Source organism: Sciurus carolinensis, chromosome 12, assembly GCF_902686445.1.
Source record: "Sciurus carolinensis chromosome 12, mSciCar1.2, whole genome shotgun sequence".
Taxonomy (NCBI): Eukaryota; Metazoa; Chordata; class Mammalia; order Rodentia; family Sciuridae; genus Sciurus; species Sciurus carolinensis.
Window position 1 is genome coordinate 96,881,829 of NC_062224.1, and position 20,635 is coordinate 96,902,463.

Consider the following 20,635-nt stretch of genomic DNA (forward strand, 5'->3'; position numbering starts at 1 on the left):
TAATTTTGTTTTTACAATAACAACTTTAAAAAAGTAAGAGATTTTTGAGAATATGAGTAAGTGAGCACATGATTTTGCATATGAATAAACAAGCACAATGACATCACAATATTTAAAAATAGAGTAATTTTTCATCTAATATTGAAATGAAAAGCCCACTATTTTATCTTTATGTCAGGGGAAATAGAAAAAATGAATTTATTTTACCACTAACTATTTTATTGATTTTATAATTGGGTTGTCAAGACTGAACCACAATCTTTTTTATTAATTGATCTTTTTAATTATAAAGAACAGCAGAGTATATTTTGACATATTATATGTACATGGAATATAACTCAGGATCCCATTCTGTGTTGTACATGATGTGGAGTTACACTGGTTGTGTATTTATGTATGCATGTAGGAAAGTTCACATTCGATTCACTCTACCATCTTTTCTATTCTCCCCGCCCCTTCCCTTTATTCCTCTTTGTATAATCCAATGAACTATTATCTGCCCCCCTCACCATACTATGCCTTAGCATTCACACATCAGAGAGAACTTTTGACCTTTGGTTTTCTGGGACTGGCTTATTTCACTTAGCATGATAGTCTCCAGTTCCATCAATTTACAGGCAAAAGCCATAATTTCATTCTTCTTTATGGTTGAGTAATATTCCATTGTGTGTATGTATCACATTTTCTTCATTCACGTTCATCAGTTGAAGGGCATCTGGGTTGGTTGATTCCATAATACAACTATTGTAGAAGCATCGATGTGTGGCGTCACTGTAGTAAACTGATTTTAAGGGATTTGGGTGTATACCAAGGAGTGGGAAAACTGGGTCAAATGGTGCTTCCATTTCAAGTTTTCTAAGGAATATCCTTACTGCTTTCATAGTGTTTGCAACAATTTGCAGTCCCACCTGCAATGTATAAGTGTACCTTTCCCCCCACATCTTGCCAACACTTATTGTTACTTCTATTCTTGGTAATTGCAATTCTGACTAGAGTGTGATGGAACCTCAGTGTAGTTTAAATTTACATTTCTCTAATTGCTAGAGATATTGAACATTTTTTTCATATTTTTCAACCATTCATATTTCTTCTTCTGTGAAGTGCCTATTCGGCTCCATTGTCCTTCTATTGAATGGGTTGTTTGTTTTGGTGTGAAGTTTTCTAAGTTGTTTGTAAATCCTGGAGATTAATGCTCTGAGGTGCAGGTGACAAAGATTTTCTCCCATTATGTAGGCTCTCTCTTCACGTTCTTGATTGTTTCCTTTGCTGTGAAGAAGCTTTTTAGTTTGAAACCATCCCATTTATTGACTTTTGATTTCACATCTTGCACTTTTGGATTCTTGTTGAAGAAGTTTGTTCCTAAGCCAACGTGATGGAGAGTTGGGTCTACTTTTTCTTGTAGTGGGCAAAGGGTCACTAGTCAAATGCCAAGATGCTTAATCCACTTTGAGTTGAGTTTTGTATAGGGTGGGAAATTGGGGTTAATATCATTTTACTACATTTGATTTTCAGGTTTTGAGCACCACTTGTTGAAGAGGCTTTTTAATCCAATGTATGTTTATGGCACCTTTGTCTAGAATAAGATAATTGTATTATGCCATTGGTCTTCATGTATGTTTTTATGCCAGTATCATGCTGTTTTTGTTACTATAGTTTTGTAGTATAATTTAAGGTTGGGTATTGTGATGACTCCTGCATCACTTTTCTAAGGATTGCATGGGCTATTTTGGGCCTTATATATTTCCAAATTAATTTAATGACTGCCTTTTCTATTTCTATGAAGAACATCTTTGGAATTGGAATTGGAATTGCATTAAATCTGTATGGCACTTTTGGTAGTATGGCCATTTTGACAATATTAATTCTGCCTATCCAAGAACACGGGAGATCTTTCCATTTTCTAATGTCTTCTTCTTTTTTTTTTTTTTTAATTATTTTATTGTAAACAAATGGGATACATGTTGTTTCTCTGTTTGTACATGGCGTAAAGGCATACCATTTGTGTGTCTTCTTCTTTAGCATTGTATAGATTTCATTGGAGAGATCTTTCACAAATTAGATTGATTCCCAATCTAATTTTATTTTTTGAGACTATTATGAATGGGATAGTTTTCCTAATTTCTCTTTAAGTTGATGCATCGCTGATAGATAGGAACACATTTGATTTATCAGTGTCAATTTTATATGCTGGTACTATGCAGAATTTATTTATGAGTTTTAGGAGTTTTCAGGTGGAGTTTTTTGGGTCTTCTAAATATAGAATCCATGTCATCAGCAAATAGGGATAGTTTGAATTGTTCTTTGCCTATCCATATCCTTTAGTTTCTTTCTACTAATTGTTCTGCCTAGAGTTTCCAGGACTTTATTGAATAGAAGTGGACAAAGAGGGCATCCCTATCTTGTTCCAGATTTTAGAGGGAATTATTCTTCAATTACAATGATGTTGGCTCAATTTAGTGTATTTAGCTTTTACAATGTTGAGGTATGTTCCTACTTACCCCTAGTTTTTCTAATGTTTTGAGCATGAATGAATGCTAAATTTTGTCAAACACTTTATTTGCACCAATTGAGATAATCATGTGATTCTTGTCATTAAATTTATAGATGTAATGAATTGCATTTATTTTTTTCCCTAGGTTGAACAAATCTTGCATCCCTGGGATGAACTCCACTTGATTGTGGTGAACTATCTTTTTAGTATGTTTTAGTATGTGATTTGCCACCATTTTATTAAGAATTTTTGTGTCTATGTTCATCAAGGATATTAGTCTGAAGTTTCTTTCCCTGATCTGTCTTTGGTTTTGGTATCAGGGTGATACTAACTTCATAGAATGAATTTGGAAGTATTCCCTCCTTTTCTATTCCATGGAATAATTTGAGGAGAACTGGTGTTAGTTCTTCTTTGAAGGTCACTTAGAGCTATGACTAAGAATCCATCTCATCCTATGCTTTTTTTTATAGGCTTTTTATGACGTCTTCAATTTCATTACTTGAAACTGGTATGTTTAGATTTTTCTATGTTCTCCTGGCTCAATTTATGTAGGTCATATGTCTCTAGAAATTCATCCATGTTTTCACGTATTATTTTGTTGTGATCTATTTGAGTTTTGAGGTTGTGAAGGGTTTGATATACATAGATGTTCCATTGTTTGGGACATAAATACTTATAAATGTTATGTTTTGTTGATATAAAATTTCCTTAAGCAAAGGAAATTTCCTATAAAATTACCTTCTTTTTCCTTTCTGATTAACTTTGGCTTGAAGTCCACTTTATCTGATATGATAAACCCCCTGCTTGTTTCTGATATCTGTGTGAATAATGTTTTTTCCCCATCTTTTTGCCTTGTCTTTGTATGTCTTTGCCTATGAGGTGAACCTCTTGGACACAGCATATTATTGGGTCTTCTTTTCTAAATCTAATCTGCCAATCTGTGTCTTTTGATTGATGACTTTAGGCCATTTATATTCAATATTGTTATTCAGATATGATTTTTGTTTCATTTTGATTTATTTGTGGTTTTTAATTTGAATTAGTTTCTCCTAATATGGATTACAATATAGTCTTTGATTAACTATTTTTCCAGTGTAATTTCTCCCATTGCTGGTTTTCACTTTTATTTTTCATTTCTTCTTTATGAAATATTTTATTGAGTATGATATTTGTAGAGCAGCCTTTCTAGTTGTGAATTCTTTTAATTTTTGTTTATCATGGAAGGTTTTTATTTCATTGTCAACTCTGAAGTTTAATTTGTCTAGGCATAGTAATCTTGGTTGACATATTTTCTTTCAGATATTGCTGTATAATGGCTTTGAGGGTCTGGGTTGAGAAATCATCTGCTATCTGGATTGGCTTCCCTCTAAATATAACCTGTCATTTTTTTTTCTGGTAATCTTTAAAATTCTATGTTTATTCTGTTTGTTAGGTATTTTCATAATGATGTACTTTGGTGTGGGTCTATTGTAACTTTGTTTATTTAGGGTCCTCTATGCTTCTTATATTGGATTTTCCATTTCATTATTAACATTTGAGAAATTTTCAGATATTATTTTATTGAAAAGATTGTGCATTCCATTGGTTTGTATCTCTCAGCATCCCTCTATCCCAATAAATCTTAAGTGTGGTCTTTTCATGCTATCCCATATTGTTTGGAAGTTCTGTTCATGGTCTCTTAACATCTATTCTTCATGGTCAACTTTATTTTCAAGATTATATATTCTGCCTTATTGCCTAAAACTCTCTCTTCCACATGGTCTAGTTTGTTGGTGACTCTATTGAATTTTTAATTTGGTTTATTGATACCTTCATTTTGAGAATTTCTGCTTAATTTTCTTTCAGAATCTCTAGCTCTTTATTGAAGTGATATTTTGCTTCCTGTATTTTCTCTTTGATGTTATTCCTTACATCATCCTTTATCTCACAGATCAATTTAACTATGACTATTCTAAATTCCTTCTCTAACATTTCTTCCACTGTGGCATTGCTGGATCCTGTTATTGAAGTACCTTATTTTGTTTGGAAATATTTTCCCTTGTTTTTTCCTGGTGTTTGGGTCTACCCATCTAACAGTATGGATTTGAGGCAGTAATTTCTACCCTGTTGAACCTCAGTTGTTCTGGGGATGAAAAACAAAGGAGTGAGGGAGGGAGCTATTCTAAAATACAAATTATCTTTGTAAAGGGTCAAAGAAGCCAGTAGAAAATTTTCTTTTAGAACATTATTTTTGCTCCAAGAAAAGGATCACTTTTTTTCATTTGATGTTGCATATGTACTTACAATATATGCATTTTATCCTGGAGGGGTCTGTACTTCTTAAAATTCACATGAAATTATGTAAATATTCAGATCAGTATTAGTAGAGAGGGTAGAGTTATATTTATGTAAAAGTTTTAGAAAGATTTAAAAAAATTTTTTAAATTTTTTATTTTTTCAGACTGCATTTTGATTCATTGTACACAAATGGGGCACAACTTTTTGTTTCTATGGTTGTACACAATGTAGATTCACACTATTCATGTAATCATCCATCTACATAGGGTAATGATGCCTGTCTCATTCCACCATCTTTCATACCCCTACCACCTCCACTCTCTCATTTCCCTCTATGAAATCCAAAGTTCAGTAAGGTTTTTAGTGTATGAAAAAAGAGATGGGAGAAGGAATTTTGATTTATGAATAAAATTGCTTAAGTTTTTCTCTAATTTCTTCTTTTCATCTCTAGTTAAAAACCACCATCCCATTTCAATTCCATGTTATCTTTATTGTCCCTTGCTAGACCTGTTCCCTCCCAATTTGTCTTACTTCATCTACTCTGGACACTCTGAATGCATTCTGTGCTGGAAGACTGATAGTCATGAGAGGAAGAACAAGTTCAAGCTTAAGTATACTAAAAGTATACTGAACATAAAAGTTTGGTCATGATCAACATGTTTTATTAACTTGTAGTTAAATAATGAGCTTGAATCTAATTGCTTGGTTAGCACATTGAGAAGTATTACAGAATATTACCATCAGAAACTTAAAGATTTAGAGGTTAAAGAGTACCAGAAACTTTAACAAAAGAGACTAATTAAGGCTGTCAGTGAGAGATGAGTTGATGGGAAATATATTAAGAGCATATTGTTCAAGAAGGCAAGTGAAAGGAGTATTTCAAGAAGGAAATAAGCAGCTCTGTCAAAAGGTTAGTTTTGTTGAGGTCTGTTATTGCTGACATGCTGGAAAAACCGAAGTTGAGCCAAGTCATTTTTATAATAAACTAGGGAAGTTGAATAACAAATGAAGAGAGATAAAGTAAAGCCTGTGGAGATAGATAACATTTTTGTTGAGTTTTTCTAGAAAAAGTGAACAAAGTAATTAGATGATATCTGGAAGAAGACTTTCAATTAATGAAGGGTACCTTTTAGAATGCTCCCATGTACATACTGTAATGCAGAGAGAGATGCTAAGATGATTAGGGAAAGGAAATTGGAACAACAATAAAATCCTGAGAAAGCATTGGAAGATGGCATTCAATGCAAGGTTGATGTGGGAGACGATCAGAAGTAATCCATCCTTGCAGTCTTTGTTAAGTTAGAATATGCATATGATTTAGGAGAAAGTTTGGTAGATTTACTGGTAGAGGAAAAAATAAATTTTCTTCGAATTGTTCCTTTTGCTTGACTAAATCAGAAGTAAAGTCAACTCAGTTGGAAATGAGAAAGTGTGGCCATATGAAAATAATTAATTATGTATAAAATAGTGATTTGGTAGATTGGGAGACCAAAATGACTGGGGAAATGTATGAGAATTAACAAGTAACACTGAAACACCTCTTGAGATTTTTGAGCCCAATCCACACAGTTTTCTGTTTTCTTCCATTAATTTTTAGCTATTTTCAGGTTTGGCCATGGAGTTTACCAAGATTTGGGTTTATTCAGGGTTATACTTTCTTTCAAATTAACACAGGGAGTTGAAAATATGTCTGAAAGTACTATGATTATGAGTCATTAAATCTAACATGGGTGTTAAAAAAAAAAGTATAAGTGACAGGTATTGAGGATGATTTGGAGATGATCAGTGGACAGATACCAAGTTGTTAGATAGAATTTTTGACCAGATATTGAGCTACAAAGCATAGTAGCATGAATAATTATGAATAAAAAGACAAAGAGAATGATCCTTAATATCAGTTATTACTTTTGAAAATATGAATGTATTCCTGTGTGGTAGACAACTTTTCATCACTGGGATCAAGATACCCGACAAGAACAAATTAGAGAAGTAAAAATTCAATTTGACTCACAGTTTCAGAGTTTTAGTCCATGGTGGCTTGAATATACTGATTGCTCTGAGCCCAAGATAAGGCAGAACATCATGTGGTAGCATCCAGGTAGCTGAGGGGCGGGGGCCACATGAAAGAGGAACTCTTCCAGGACACACTCCTAGTGACCCACAGTTACCACCCAGTTAGTTCATTCAAATTACAATGGATTGATTAGTGTATAGCTCTCATAAGCCAATCTTTTTACTTATGAATATCCCTACATTAACACAGAAACTTTTGGGGTAAATATCTCATATCTGAACACTAACATCCAAATGTTAACCTGAGATTAAATTCCAGTGCTGTAAGTATCATATTCAAAATCTTTCCATTTATCTATGGAAGTACATCCTAAATAATCTGTATAATTCCTCCAGAATCCATAATTAGCTTTAGTTTGTAAACCCTTTCACTGACATAATAGTTCACACAGCATGTAGAAAATTTGTGATATTGAGCAACTTGATTCCTATCTACTAGTTCATTGGGAAAAATGTAAGAATTGTGCACTTACATCATCACTTCCACTATTTCCCCATTTCCTCCCACTGGGAAACATGTGCAATGGCTAATATTTATAGATACTAGGAAAGCAAATATGAGCATATCAGAGTTTTAGAATTTGGCAAAAGAGATATGAAAACAAATAATTAAAGCATTAAGTTTTATTTTAATGGGTACAAATTGCAAGTTGAGCACAAAGGAAATGCTTAATCCTCCTTAGGTAATTCAGGAAATGCTTTATCATGGCAACACTTTAAATACATTTAAAAAATAGGCAGCTAAAAGTGGAAATTTTATAAACTAGGAAGTAGTACAGAGGTATAAAAATTCTAAAGGGGTTTCACACTTACTAATATTCTCAAGTTCAGAGAAAATACAATTGGAATGTTTTTGTTGTGTAGAAGTGGACATTTTGAATTTCTAATCTAATATTTTTTAAATCTTGCTCTAAGTTCATAATGGCTCTTTTAAGCAATGCCAATTCGATTCAAATAAAAATATTCCCTCTCAGTATTTCCAGAGCTATTTCCCCAGCATGCAGCATTCCATCCAGAGATTGTGTATTCTTGCAGTTCTCAAGCACAGGCTTTTTACCATTGTCTTGATCAGGATCAAATGGTTACCCTCATGCTTTAGTCACCTTTTGCTTTGACCTGACCAAAAGACCTGAGAAAAACAACTTAGAGGAAGAAATATTTATTTGCCTCTTGGTTTCAGAGGTTCAGTCCATGGTTGGCTGGCTGGACCCAAGGTGGGGAAGAACATCATGGTGAAGTGGTGTGGCAAAAAGGGAAGCAACTCAGACATGGCTAGGGAAGTGGAGAGAAAACACCACTCACTAGTGATAAAATATAAATCCCAAAGGTATGCCCCCAGTGACCTACCTACTTCTTCTTACTCCTTTCTTTTACTTGTATTGGTTAGAAAAAGGAAATGAGAGTGGGCAAGCACACGTAGAGTTCTCTACTGTAAGTATCTGTATTCTTTAACATTGTGACTACAACAGGATTAGGAGCTATATAGAAGAAATACAGAGGGGAAAATAATTCAGTTGAGACCCATAAATTTGAGATACTTAAGGTATATCCTGATATGCATAAGCACTCTGCAATGCAATTTTTGGACCTCAAGAAGGAGACCTGGGCTGGAGATACTTTGGCAGACTTCCCATTGTCCATGGGAATGGAAATGAGAGGCCAGATGAGATCATATAGGGAAATGATTATAAAATGAAATCTATATGAATGAATGAGCACTTGAGTCTAAAGTCACAAGAGAAGTCCATGGTTTTCCATGTTAGTCGATGCCGGGAACATTAACTGGGTGATGACATCATTAAAGATGCTAGCACCTCATCCCCTGCCCAATTCTAGGAGAATCTGGGATTCTAATTTCTCTGAAAACAAATATGAGACCTATTCAAATTTGACTAAAGTATGTGACAGTACAGTGTCATTCATGGACCTTCCTGCAATTAAAGCACCATTTGTATACTGTTTGAAGATGTTTGCACTAAATATTTCCCTTGTACTTGGGGGTGGAGAGGTTCCTAATATATATTTGAAATTGTATTAATTGAGCAGCTTGAGAATGAAACAAATACTAAATGTTATAAAACTTAAAATTTTTATTGCCAGAATATTATTATATATTTGTGCAACACATTTTAATAAATGCAAGAACACTATCAATGCATCACAACAAATTTTTCTTAAACTTTGATGTGAATCATCCCTAAAAGCTCACTCTCATCATTTTCTCATTTCTGAGCACCTTCCTCTCTCTCTCATGCATACCCCATCATATGATATTCATTCTCTTTACTATTTGAGTTTCATTTAAACTGGCATGTCTCTTCAGAAGACTCATGAACAGTTTTGTACCAGTATATCTGCTCTTATCTGTGTTCCACAGCACAGCAAGGTAGACGTCAACCTTATGACAAATTACAGCTACTCTAGAGGGTTTTTCTTGTATTCAAAGCCAGTGATTGTCCCAGTTTTCCTACCTCTCCCTATAATTCACAAGAAAACACCAGCAAAAATATGAATGTCATCTGTTATTCTACAAAGGTCATTCTGACTCTCTCCAGGGACTGGAAAAATTAACCAAAATCAGAGCTAAGTTGTGTTTTTATCTCAGGCAACTCAGACATATCCTTCAATTAAATTATTTAAAAATTTTCTTCACCAAGTATATAAAGTAATTACTAACCTTTCGTTGTATGAAGTCATCTGGAAACATTTCCTGGTGGATAGCTAAACCACCTTTATCCTATTATAGCAATTCTTCTCTTTCATACTCCTTAAATACATATAAACACAAAACCCTGCATTTTTTGCCTTAATTTTTGAAATGTCATCTTGTCATGCATTATATATTTGGTTTTGTTTCTAGGTTTGGCATTCAATTTTGTGGTTTGGGTTTTCTTTGTTTTTGTTGTTTTATTTGTAACTTGCTTTTGGTTTTATCTATGTATTGATATTAAGCTGTCCTAATTTGTATAGTTTTATATCGTGACTATATACTTGGTAGGTCATGTACTCCTCCTTTCATTTTTTTTAATGTTATTTATTTCTCTTTAATTAATATTTTACTTATATTTCTCATTTACTATTGCATTTAATATTCAATTTACTATGTTTCTCAGAAAGTTTAGAATCAGACTTTTAGATTTTGAAAAACAAATACGTATTGAAATAAACAGTTCTTAATTGTGACAGTTTGATATACAAACATACCATGACCATAATCAAGATAGGATCATTTCATTACCCCAGGAGTTCACTCATGACCAATTACAATATCCATCCCCACAGACAATATTTCTTCCACCATAGGTTTAAGTTTTGCATCTTCATTAGCTTCATATAAATGGTTTTATTCATCATACCATTTTATATCTCATTCAGCTAATGTTTTTGATATTCATCTATATTTTTGTGTCAGTAACTCATTCTTTAAATGCAGAACATCTCTGTGAAGGATGAAATAACCTAACTTCTTCATGAGTACTATTTTACTTGAAAGAATCCTAAATTTTATTGTTTATACTTTCAAATTTAGATCCATAATCCTGAGAGCCTTATAAAGGTTAGGAAGGCTGTAAAAAAGAGCCTTATCAGTCAAATAAATAAACACTGTAACTGGTTTAGGTACTGTATGATAATAAACTGGTGAACACATAACTTTTTCCTCACAAAATGCATAACATAATGAGAGGCAAGATTATTTGATATTATATTTGACATTATTTGCATTTATGTCAATATTCCTCATTTACATTCACCATATAATAGCCCAAAATTACATATCATAATACTTTTCAAGCTTTTTTATCTTAATATTCAAAGTGTTATAGTGGAAAATACTAAAATATGGTAATATTTGAAAGACAACTGAAGGACTCTAATTAGAGATATTTGGGGAACATTCTATCTTTGCTTATAGTAAAATAGTTGGGTTTATCTTTATGTGCCTTCCATTTATGACACTGAATGTCCATTTCTTTAATACTATAGAAGGAGAAGAATGCATATCTAATTGGTTTTTCTTAAATGCAGTTTTAGTAATCAAGAAGTAAGATTTTTTTGTGAACACCATTCTACCTAATGAATTAATAAATTATTTGAAATGTGCATGTTTACAATGATAAGAAGCTGTAATTCTGGATAATAGATACCAGGAAGGTATTTTCTGCTCTGGCACTTACTAATCCTTTGATCTAGGGCAATTTATTATTTAATTATTTTATAACTCATGACATTATCTATAAATTGGGGAAATAGGCATCCTTATATCAAGGAGTAGTGAGAGATTGGGAGGATATAATGAAATAATGCTTGTAATATTATTGAGCATGTGAAAAATTTCAAATGAATGTTACCATCATCTAAGGTTATCTTTAAAATATAACCCACATCTCCACTTACTCTTCCAAGCCCAAATTATCCTCTTCCAAGCCGAATTATTGATAGACATTGAACTTAGTTTCACAACTTAAAACATGTGTGCATCTCCCCTGCCCCTGTGTGTGTGTGTGTGTGTGTGTGTGTGTGTGTGTGCGTGCACACGCACGCACATTTCCCTGGGAGACTCACAGTCCAGAGTACTTAAAAAGAGAATTTTTTTCCCCCGCAGGGTGGAAAATTATTTACAAGAGTGGAACTGTGTTGTGTCAAGAGTGTCAACATGAGGCCCAGATAACATTGCCAAGACTGAGATGGCCAGAGAAGCAGAGTCAGAAAAGGGAGAGTGACAGAGTGTTACTTGGTTTTATCTGTCAGTGACTGAGCGAATAATCAGCTTATGATTGTTTAAATGGCTATGGTTGCTTAATCCCCAAAATTTATATTTAAAGTATTAGGGTCTGAGAAAAACAAATCTATGAAAGCTAAAATGAAATGGCCTACTCAAAAGAATAATCCTTTACTTCAAAAAGATACTGAATTTATATTGTTTAGGTTTAAAAATTTGGAAGCACATTGCAGATTTGGAAAGCAATAAAGGATTAGAAGGTTGGAATAAGGGACCTTTGAAATAAGATTATTAGTGCTCAGAGAGGATTTAACCATGAGATGAAGTAATTGTTTTTGTATCAACATATGTTCTAATACCTTGGTGCAAACAGTTAGCATCTAGAATATACGTTCTGAATTGGAAAAATATTGTTTTTGCAGATACGAGAGTCCTTCAAAACTATCACAAAGAGACCACACCTGTGCTTTTAAATAGTCTCAATCATGTTATCAAAATGGTGTCTATTTTGATAAAGGTGAAATGCAGGGACACTGTGTAGTTTGCATACATGCATGAGTTCTTGAAGAGAAAATGAAGAGCTTCATCTTCTGGGAAGAAAAATCAGTTATAAAAAAGAAACTGTCTACAATGACAGTTTCTTAAGAGATGACAGGAGAAATAACAATGATAATTATAGGAATAAGAATTTACATTTATTTCCTGTTTATTCTGTGCATAGGCACTGTTTTAAGTGCTTTACCTGCAATTGCGCCTTAATTTTTAGAGCAGATTTATGAGATATTTTATTCCAGTTTTTCAGATGAGATAAATGAAACAAGATTTAAAGTTGACACTTGGGCTCCTGAGAAAATGATCTACAGCAAATATACTCTATTATTGCTCAAAAATCTAGCCATTATATCACAAATAAAAGTTATTTTATTTTGAATGTTATCCTGCTAAGACAATAAATGGATATTTTCCCTGAGGTTATCTGTTAAGTGCTTTTTTTCTCTATCTGGTGGAGCAACACTTTCATCACACATTTAAAAAAATAATATTTTCATTTGCTTCTTTGAGTTTGTCTTTAGTGCTTAATAGATACGTCATTAAATCATTAAAACTTATGAGGCTCAGTGGTTTTCACATTTTAAACTGGGTTTCACATTTTTAAACTCCTTTGAGAACTTTTTAAATAAAATGAATACAGAGTGTCTGGCCCATGGAGTGATGTGCAGTGAATGATATATTAATGTTACTGGAAAGTATAAGAATTTATTAAGCCAGGCTTAGGGTTTACTTTATTTTTCTTGTGTATTTACATACCAAAATTTTCCAGTGCAAAGTTTGCAAATTTTATTGTACATAGTGGCTATTGACTCCAATACATGTAAATTAAAATAAAAGCTGTCTGCTGCTATCTACTTCTCTACAGAAATTTCAACTTTTCTCTTTCTTCTGAACATGTTGTTGCATTTTAATGTCTAGATGATACTGAAATATAGCCAAACAGCAGCTTTTCGGTTGTTAATTTACATACATAGGAACCTCATAATCTCTGTGTGTACATAGCAATTATCTGGAGCTGTGTGTTTTTACGAGACATTCTTGGTCCTAGAAAATCTTCCAGTATGTCTGGGGTAGGCACAGACATCTGATTCAATACTCACTTGATATATTAAACTAAAAGTATAAGACTATATCATGATATTCTTAATAACAGAAAAATTTTAAGACAAGCCTTTCATGCATGTTGTTTCATTACAACAACCAAATGTGAGACTCATAGATTTATATGTTCTATGAATTGGATTTGGTCCATGTGTTGGAAGCTTGGTCCCTAGGCTACTGGAAGATGGTGCAGATCTTTTAGTGATGGGGTCTAATGGGGGCTCCTTTCATCATTAGGGGTGTTGCCCTTGGAAAGGATTACAATAGACTCTCTTAGTTCTCTCGAGAGTTGTTATTAAAAGGAGCAAGCCTGTACTCACCCAGATCTCTTTGCTTCCTGATTTGAGACATGCTGCTTTTACAATGAGGCCCTTATACAAGGCTACACTATGCTGCTGGACTTTCAGTTTCCAAAACTTTGAGCTAAATAAACCTCTTTACTTCATAAAACTAGGCTGTGACAGGTGTTTTCCTATAACAACAAATAGTGGACTAATACAATATGTTATACCTTTTCATACTAGCATCATATCAAGTGAAATCACAGGTAAATACATCAAGCCTTATGTGTGTGTGTGTGTGTGTGTGTGTGTGTGTGTGTGTTTTCCCAGTGTTATGCAGAATCAAAATTTGACATTACATTTGTTTGAACTCCAAAATATTTGCTGAAAGTGAAAGATCTAAGTACTTCTCCCAGATCACAGGGTACAGTATCGGCTTGGGAATATGGCATACAGACTCCCAGTCTATTTCTTTTCTGACACTTACAAAATATGTATCCCATGGAGAAGAGCAGATCTTAAAACACATAGAGACTGTTACAGGTTAAACAGAGACACTTGGACTACCCAGTCCTCTAAACTTCTCAAAATAGTATGCAATATGATTCCTTGATGATTTAAATGCTATTGACATTTTAGCTAATGATTTTTTCCAAATTAATTTTAGGTTAGCTCAGGAAAGCTCTTTCCTTCTTTGTAATTATAGCCCCTAAAAAGGTTTTTAAGAAATATTTACAACATGCAAACTGTCTTCCTACTAGATAAGGGGTTTATTTAACCTTTCATTGGTCTATAGCATTATATGTATCACATATTTTTGCTTTAAGTCTTGAATTCTTCTGGTTTCTTTCTTCTGTTCTTTCATAATGTATAGTTCTGTTCTTTCTTGATGTATAATTCATTCACCATAATGCCTTATTCCCTTTCTCCATTCTCCCTTCCCTTCATCTTTCCTTTATTCTATGAAGTGCTTTTAAGTAAATATCTGGAACAATGCCATGTGTTAGATAAAAAGCAAGCAAGCAAACAAAAATACCTGCCTGCCCTCATTCACTTTGCAGTTTATCTTTCAGAATTGCATTTTCCATTCCTAGCCTCAGTAGATCTTCAACTTGTCTCAATCAATGTGACATACATAACACACATGAACAAACCACACATGTGCAAATGAGCACATGCATATACCTTATACATGCACTCGTGTGCATGACATCCACAAGATGTCACATATGTGCATGCAGAACAAACACAGACACGTACATATCACACACACGATATAGGCATATGTCAATAAAATGCAATGCTATTTACTCATTTTAATATTAAAAGTAAATGTAAATTGAAAAAAAACACTTGATTCAACCTAACTGAAAATTTGCAGACATTTATCTCTGAAAACTTTAAAAGTTACAAAATAAAATAAGAACAGGTAAATTTCACTTTGTTGGGGGAAAAACTTAATATGTGAACTTGTGGGTAGTGAAAAATCCATTATACAATCTTGACATTTGCTTAGTCTGTATTTTTGACTAATGCCTGCACTCAGATTTTACTGAGAGTGAAGAAAAGACAGATTATTGCAGTTTTTTCCTTTAACAGTGTATTCCTACATTGTGAAATACAGTAAAATAGTCAAAAGATAAGTAGTGAGAGGGGGAGGACAAGCAGCAAGAAAATCTGCATTCCAACTTTCCCATCGCGGGTGCCAGGATTTGACGGTGTGCTGAGTTATCAGTATTCATACATGACAGACCGAAGTCCAAGAAGCTGAGCACATTCCTGCACTAATGCATCTGTGGAAACGTGGAAAGGATTGAAAAATACTAACGGATGGAAAAGCCATTGCTTTTGTAAAATGTCCACACCGTTCTTTCTACCGTGTCCTAGTTTTGCGAATGCCATCTTTAGCCTTAGGTCTATTTATTTCATTTTTTGTTTTGTTCTTACGATTTCAAAACATGATTAGAGCTTACTGTGAGAGATGAGTTGGCTCAGAGAATTTTATGCTTTGGTTTCAGGGAAGAAAATATAATTTTCAATCCAGATGGGATATATATTTTATATACTTTATATTAGACATAAATACAACTAGAGATAAAGCAAAAAGAAGGAGATTGGGAGGAAAACAAAAAGGAAGATAGGAAGGGAAAATGGTAGGAAGGAAGGAGAAGAAACTGATTGAGAAAGAGAATGAAATGGAATAGACAAGTCAGTAAATACAGGTTTTAAATCAGTGATACTAATTTCTGTTTTCTGAGGTTGAATACAGAAATGATTAATCAAGCTGCTTCATAAACTAAAAACAGGAAGCTTCTCATACATAAATTCTGAGGTGGAAAATAAGGAATCACAATAGGAGTAACAGAGATACTTATAAATACCTGTATGGCTCAAAAAAGTTCCAGAAAGCCTCACATCTTTGTTTTTCATGACCTTGCACATACTCCTGGGAGAGGTTTTCAGAGAACCTATCTTAAAAGTGTATAAAGAAACTTGGGAATGAATTGTTTTTGTCCACTTTGTCCTGCTAAAACAGAATAGCAAAAACTGGTAAAAGTATAATGAACAGAAACTTATTGACTTACAGTTCTGGAAGCTGAGAAGCCTGAGATCCAGGGACCAGCATCTGGTGAGGTCATTTTTGCTGGGTCACCCATAGCAGAAAGTCAAAGAAAGGGTGAAAGAGCTAAAGTTAAATAGGGGGCTGAACTTGTCTCATTATAAGAAAATTACTCCCACGATAGCATCATTAATTCAGTTGTGAGGATGGCACTCCCATGATACAAACACCTCCTGTTAGGTTCCACACCCCCAGCATTGCACACTGGGGACCATGTTTCCAACGTAACAATTTTGGGGAACATGTTCGAAATCTAAAGTGAATTGAATATATTTAGGATTTCAGTTAGTGCTTTCAGTATGAGAAATAAAGGAGAAAATTTTTTATGTCCTGTTTTTTCCTTCTTAGACTACAAGATGAAATTGCATTTATAGAAGACATGCAAAGATGAATTTCCTATATATTTCATAGGACAGATTTCAAAGCATAGGTTATATAACTCTACTACCTGTAACTTGGGAGCTAAGACTTCCCTACTACATTAAATGACATGTTTAAAGTTTAAATTTCATTTAGATATACTAATTGAGCCCATGTTTCTTTAATTTCCTGCATTTTATTCAATGTTTAGTGAATATTAACCCCTATCATCTGACATTCTGGTGTGCACTTGATATGTAGCTACAAAAAAACCATACAGGCTTCTGGTAAATTGAGTATTATATTTAATGAGAGGAACAATATAAAGAGGTAAGTACACAATAATATAAGATTGTAAGTGGAAAAAGGCACTATGAAGAAAAATAAGTAGATGGTATGAGAGAGAAAAAAGGTTGAAATTATTTGAGAAAACATGGAAGCACTTACCTTAAAAAATGTGTTAAACATTTCAAGGGGAGAATGGGCAGAGATCACAATTTCATGTAACATAAATACTTGTCTTGAATATCATTAATTGTTTTTAATGATTGAATAAACAGATTAATATCTGTTTTACCAGCATTATATAAAATAATTTAAAACAACAATGATATAATAAATCTAAATATCTGAGTGCACTATATATATTTTACAGAAAATGTACTAAATATTAACATTATAAATGCATAAGTATACCAAAAAATATTCAATTTTTGCTTTCCTACTATGAAATAGTGCACAAAATTCTAAATACATTCATACAATTTGAGTCTGACTTACCTGTCACAAAAATTCAAAATGGAAGGTATCACTAATTTGCATTTTTTACATGAGAAAACTCTATTTAATACAGCTCATGCAACTTTTCCCATAATCATTAAGCTAGTGTGAAAAAGCAACATGGTAAAAACAAGAAATTATCTAATTACAAGGCTACCAGTTTTCCTTCAGTATTTTACTGAGATCTTCAATAAGCCAAAAGAGTTTGAATAATGCAGTAAAATAGGGAAAGTGAGATGTTAAATTGGCTTCATGATTAGCCTGATATGAAAAAATGTTAATGACTAAAATCAAACATATTAAACTAACATGCTTTTCCCTTATTAGAAGAGCTCGTTGCTTTTAATGAGATATTTTCAACTATTTCCTTGAGCAGCCTGTAAGTGTAAAATCAAAGACGTGTTAATAATATTTTCCCTCTCAGTGGGTACTTGTTCTTTCATTGTTGGTAAAACTCTAGGATCTAAGTACAGTGATTGACAACTTAGAGTTGTTTATGTTTCTTCTCTTTTATTTTATATTCATGCTTCCTGCAATACTTGCTTTATGAAAATAATGAATGAATGAATGAACAACTGTTATTCATATGCTCTAATTTGGCTATAGATATTTTTTGATAAAACTTTTATTTCCTATTGTTGGTTATCATTTCAAAACAATATCCAACCTAATTATACTTACAATCACCTTGCAAGTACACTGAGATGCGATACAATCTCTTCAGAAGATACCTCATGTTTAAAATGCACGAACACACACACACACACACACACACACCTGTGTATTTATGTAGATTCGTTTTGTTTTGTATTTCTAGAACCTCAACCTACTGGCTTACTCGCATCCAGTCTTTTCTCTACTGCAATGAGAATGGCCTCCTGGGCAGCTTTTCAGAAGAGACGCACTCATGCACGTGTCCGAATGACCAAGTGGTCTGCACCTCGTTCCTGCCCTGCACTGTGGGCGACGCCTCCGCCTGCCTGACCTGCGCACCTGACAACCGCACCCGCTGTGGCACCTGCAATACTGGTTACATGCTGAGCCAGGGGCTTTGCAAGCCTGAAGTCGCAGAGTCCACTGATCACTATATTGGCTTTGAGACTGACCTGCAAGACCTTGAGATGAAATACTTGTTGCAAAAAACAGACAGACGAATAGAAGTTCATGCCATTTTTATCAGCAATGACATGCGCCTCAACAGCTGGTTTGACCCTTCCTGGCGGAAACGGATGCTTCTCACCTTGAAGAGTAACAAATACAAGTCAAGTCTGGTCCACATGATCTTGGGTCTCTCTTTACAGATTTGCCTAACTAAAAACAGCACCTTGGAGCCCGTGTTGGCTGTTTACGTCAATCCTTTTGGAGGCAGCCACTCTGAGAGCTGGTTTATGCCTGTGAATGAAAACAGCTTTCCAGACTGGGAGCGGACTAAGTTGGACCTCCCTCTGCAGTGTTATAACTGGACACTAACTCTGGGGAACAAGTGGAAGACATTTTTTGAGACAGTACACATCTACCTGAGGAGTCGCATCAAGTCGAATGGCCCCAATGGCAATGAGAGCATTTACTACGAACCTTTGGAGTTTATTGACCCTTCCCGGAACCTGGGCTACATGAAAATCAACAACATCCAAGTGTTTGGCTACAGCATGCACTTCGACCCTGAAGCAATTCGGGACCTGATTTTGCAGCTGGACTACCCCTATACTCAGGGATCCCAGGACTCAGCACTTTTGCAACTACTAGAGATAAGAGACCGTGTAAATAAACTCTCCCCACCTGGTCAGCGTCGTCTAGATCTTTTCTCTTGCTTGCTTCGTCATAGACTCAAGCTGTCTACTAGTGAGGTGGTGAGGATCCAATCTGCTCTGCAGGCGTTTAATGCCAAATTGCCAAACACAATGGATTATGACACGACCAAATTATGTAGTTAACCATAAATGTCAAGCACAACCCAAAATCTTGAAGGAGTTTTTACAGTGCTTTTGTGGAACAGTTTATGTTTGGAAGAGTAAATTTAAATTGTCTTTTCAATATCTGTCTTATATCAGTCAATAACATTGGATGGCAATTTACACACATGAACTTGCTGACAATGAATATATTATACTGCAGTTTTGGTTTATGAATGAAATAAATACTGACCAGTCTAGAAGACATTCTACTTTTTACAATAAATTTCATTTGTAATTTTATATGTTCCGTGGCAATGCTTTTGTGCATTACATCCTCTAGAGGGAACATAAAAAGACACCAATAAAATTTTGTAGCTGAACAGTTATTAAAAAGAAGTGCTGTGGGATTCCTTTTTTCCATGAAATGAGTTCTATTTTGATATAGTTTGTTAGAACCTGGGGAGAATTCACTAAGATTTTTTAATGGAAACATTTGAAGGTCCCTTGCAATTAACTTTATGGAAAACTCAACTTGGCAGAAAGCTTAGTATTCTGTTGTTATTTTATGGGTCATAGCACAATGGCAGCAGTATGTTTACAACCTGCTTTAAGAGACCAATCCTAGAAACACAATTATTATTAAAATAGTTGAATAAACTAATTCCCAAGCAAATATCAAACCATTTAGGCAAACATAGAGGAAAATCAGTGTGATTCTAAGTCATATCATGAAGAAAGTAAACCTTTAATTTCCTTAGCAACGTGCTTTGTCATTCTTTCTCTATATTCTGATAACCGATAATCAGCAAACTCTGCACAATGATTTTCATTTCAAGTACTGAAAAGCTAGTCCTTCCATCACTTTACCAACATCAATAAAATAGCACTTCTAGAATTCTCAAATTGTAATGTAATGGTGTAAAATGAATGCTCAAATAACTAGTTCAAATGTAAATAGACATTTTTTTTCCCTCACAGAAAAGCTACTGTTACTAAAAGATACTTTAAGAAGAAAACCCCTTCATGAATTTTAATTCAAAATTTTGGTCTGAAAGTTACAGTGTTTCCATATTATTTGCAATGCAATGTTGAGGTATAATTTGTTCTTTTTTCTATAGAGTTAAATTTAATTTTTTCTTAGGTACATGACTGCCTCAGTAAAATGTGTTTATGCCATTTATCACTCAGTTCTTTCTAGGTAGTTTATAAATATGTTCTTATTTAACAAATGCACTGTCTAGGCCACCTTTATGTTTGAGGTCATGAAGGCATTTCTCAGGGCACAAAAGGAACTCATGACATGGATGAAAAAGATATGACTATTAACCAAAATGCCACAGACCTTCTGGATTCTTGTGCTGTTTGTTTCCAATTCCAAGACATTTTAAAAATAAGCCAGCAGTTCAGATTGGATAAATACTTATCCAATCTGTCATGAGCAAAGCATTGTTTTCCTACCTAATATCTGAGCAGCTGAATTTCTTA

General features: G+C 33.9%; 1 protein-coding gene across 1 annotated transcript in view; it reads left to right on the forward strand.

Moving 5' to 3' along the window:
* The window catches only part of Brinp3 (BMP/retinoic acid inducible neural specific 3), a 410,156-nt gene extending 390,630 nt beyond the window's left edge, over window positions 1–19,526 (forward strand). The window contains 1 exon segment of the mRNA XM_047520984.1: window positions 18,073–19,526. Coding sequence (XP_047376940.1) covers window positions 18,073–19,189 — 1,117 coding nt within the window. The 3' untranslated portion in view covers window positions 19,190–19,526.
* The last annotated feature ends 1,109 nt before the right edge of the window (window positions 19,527–20,635 follow it).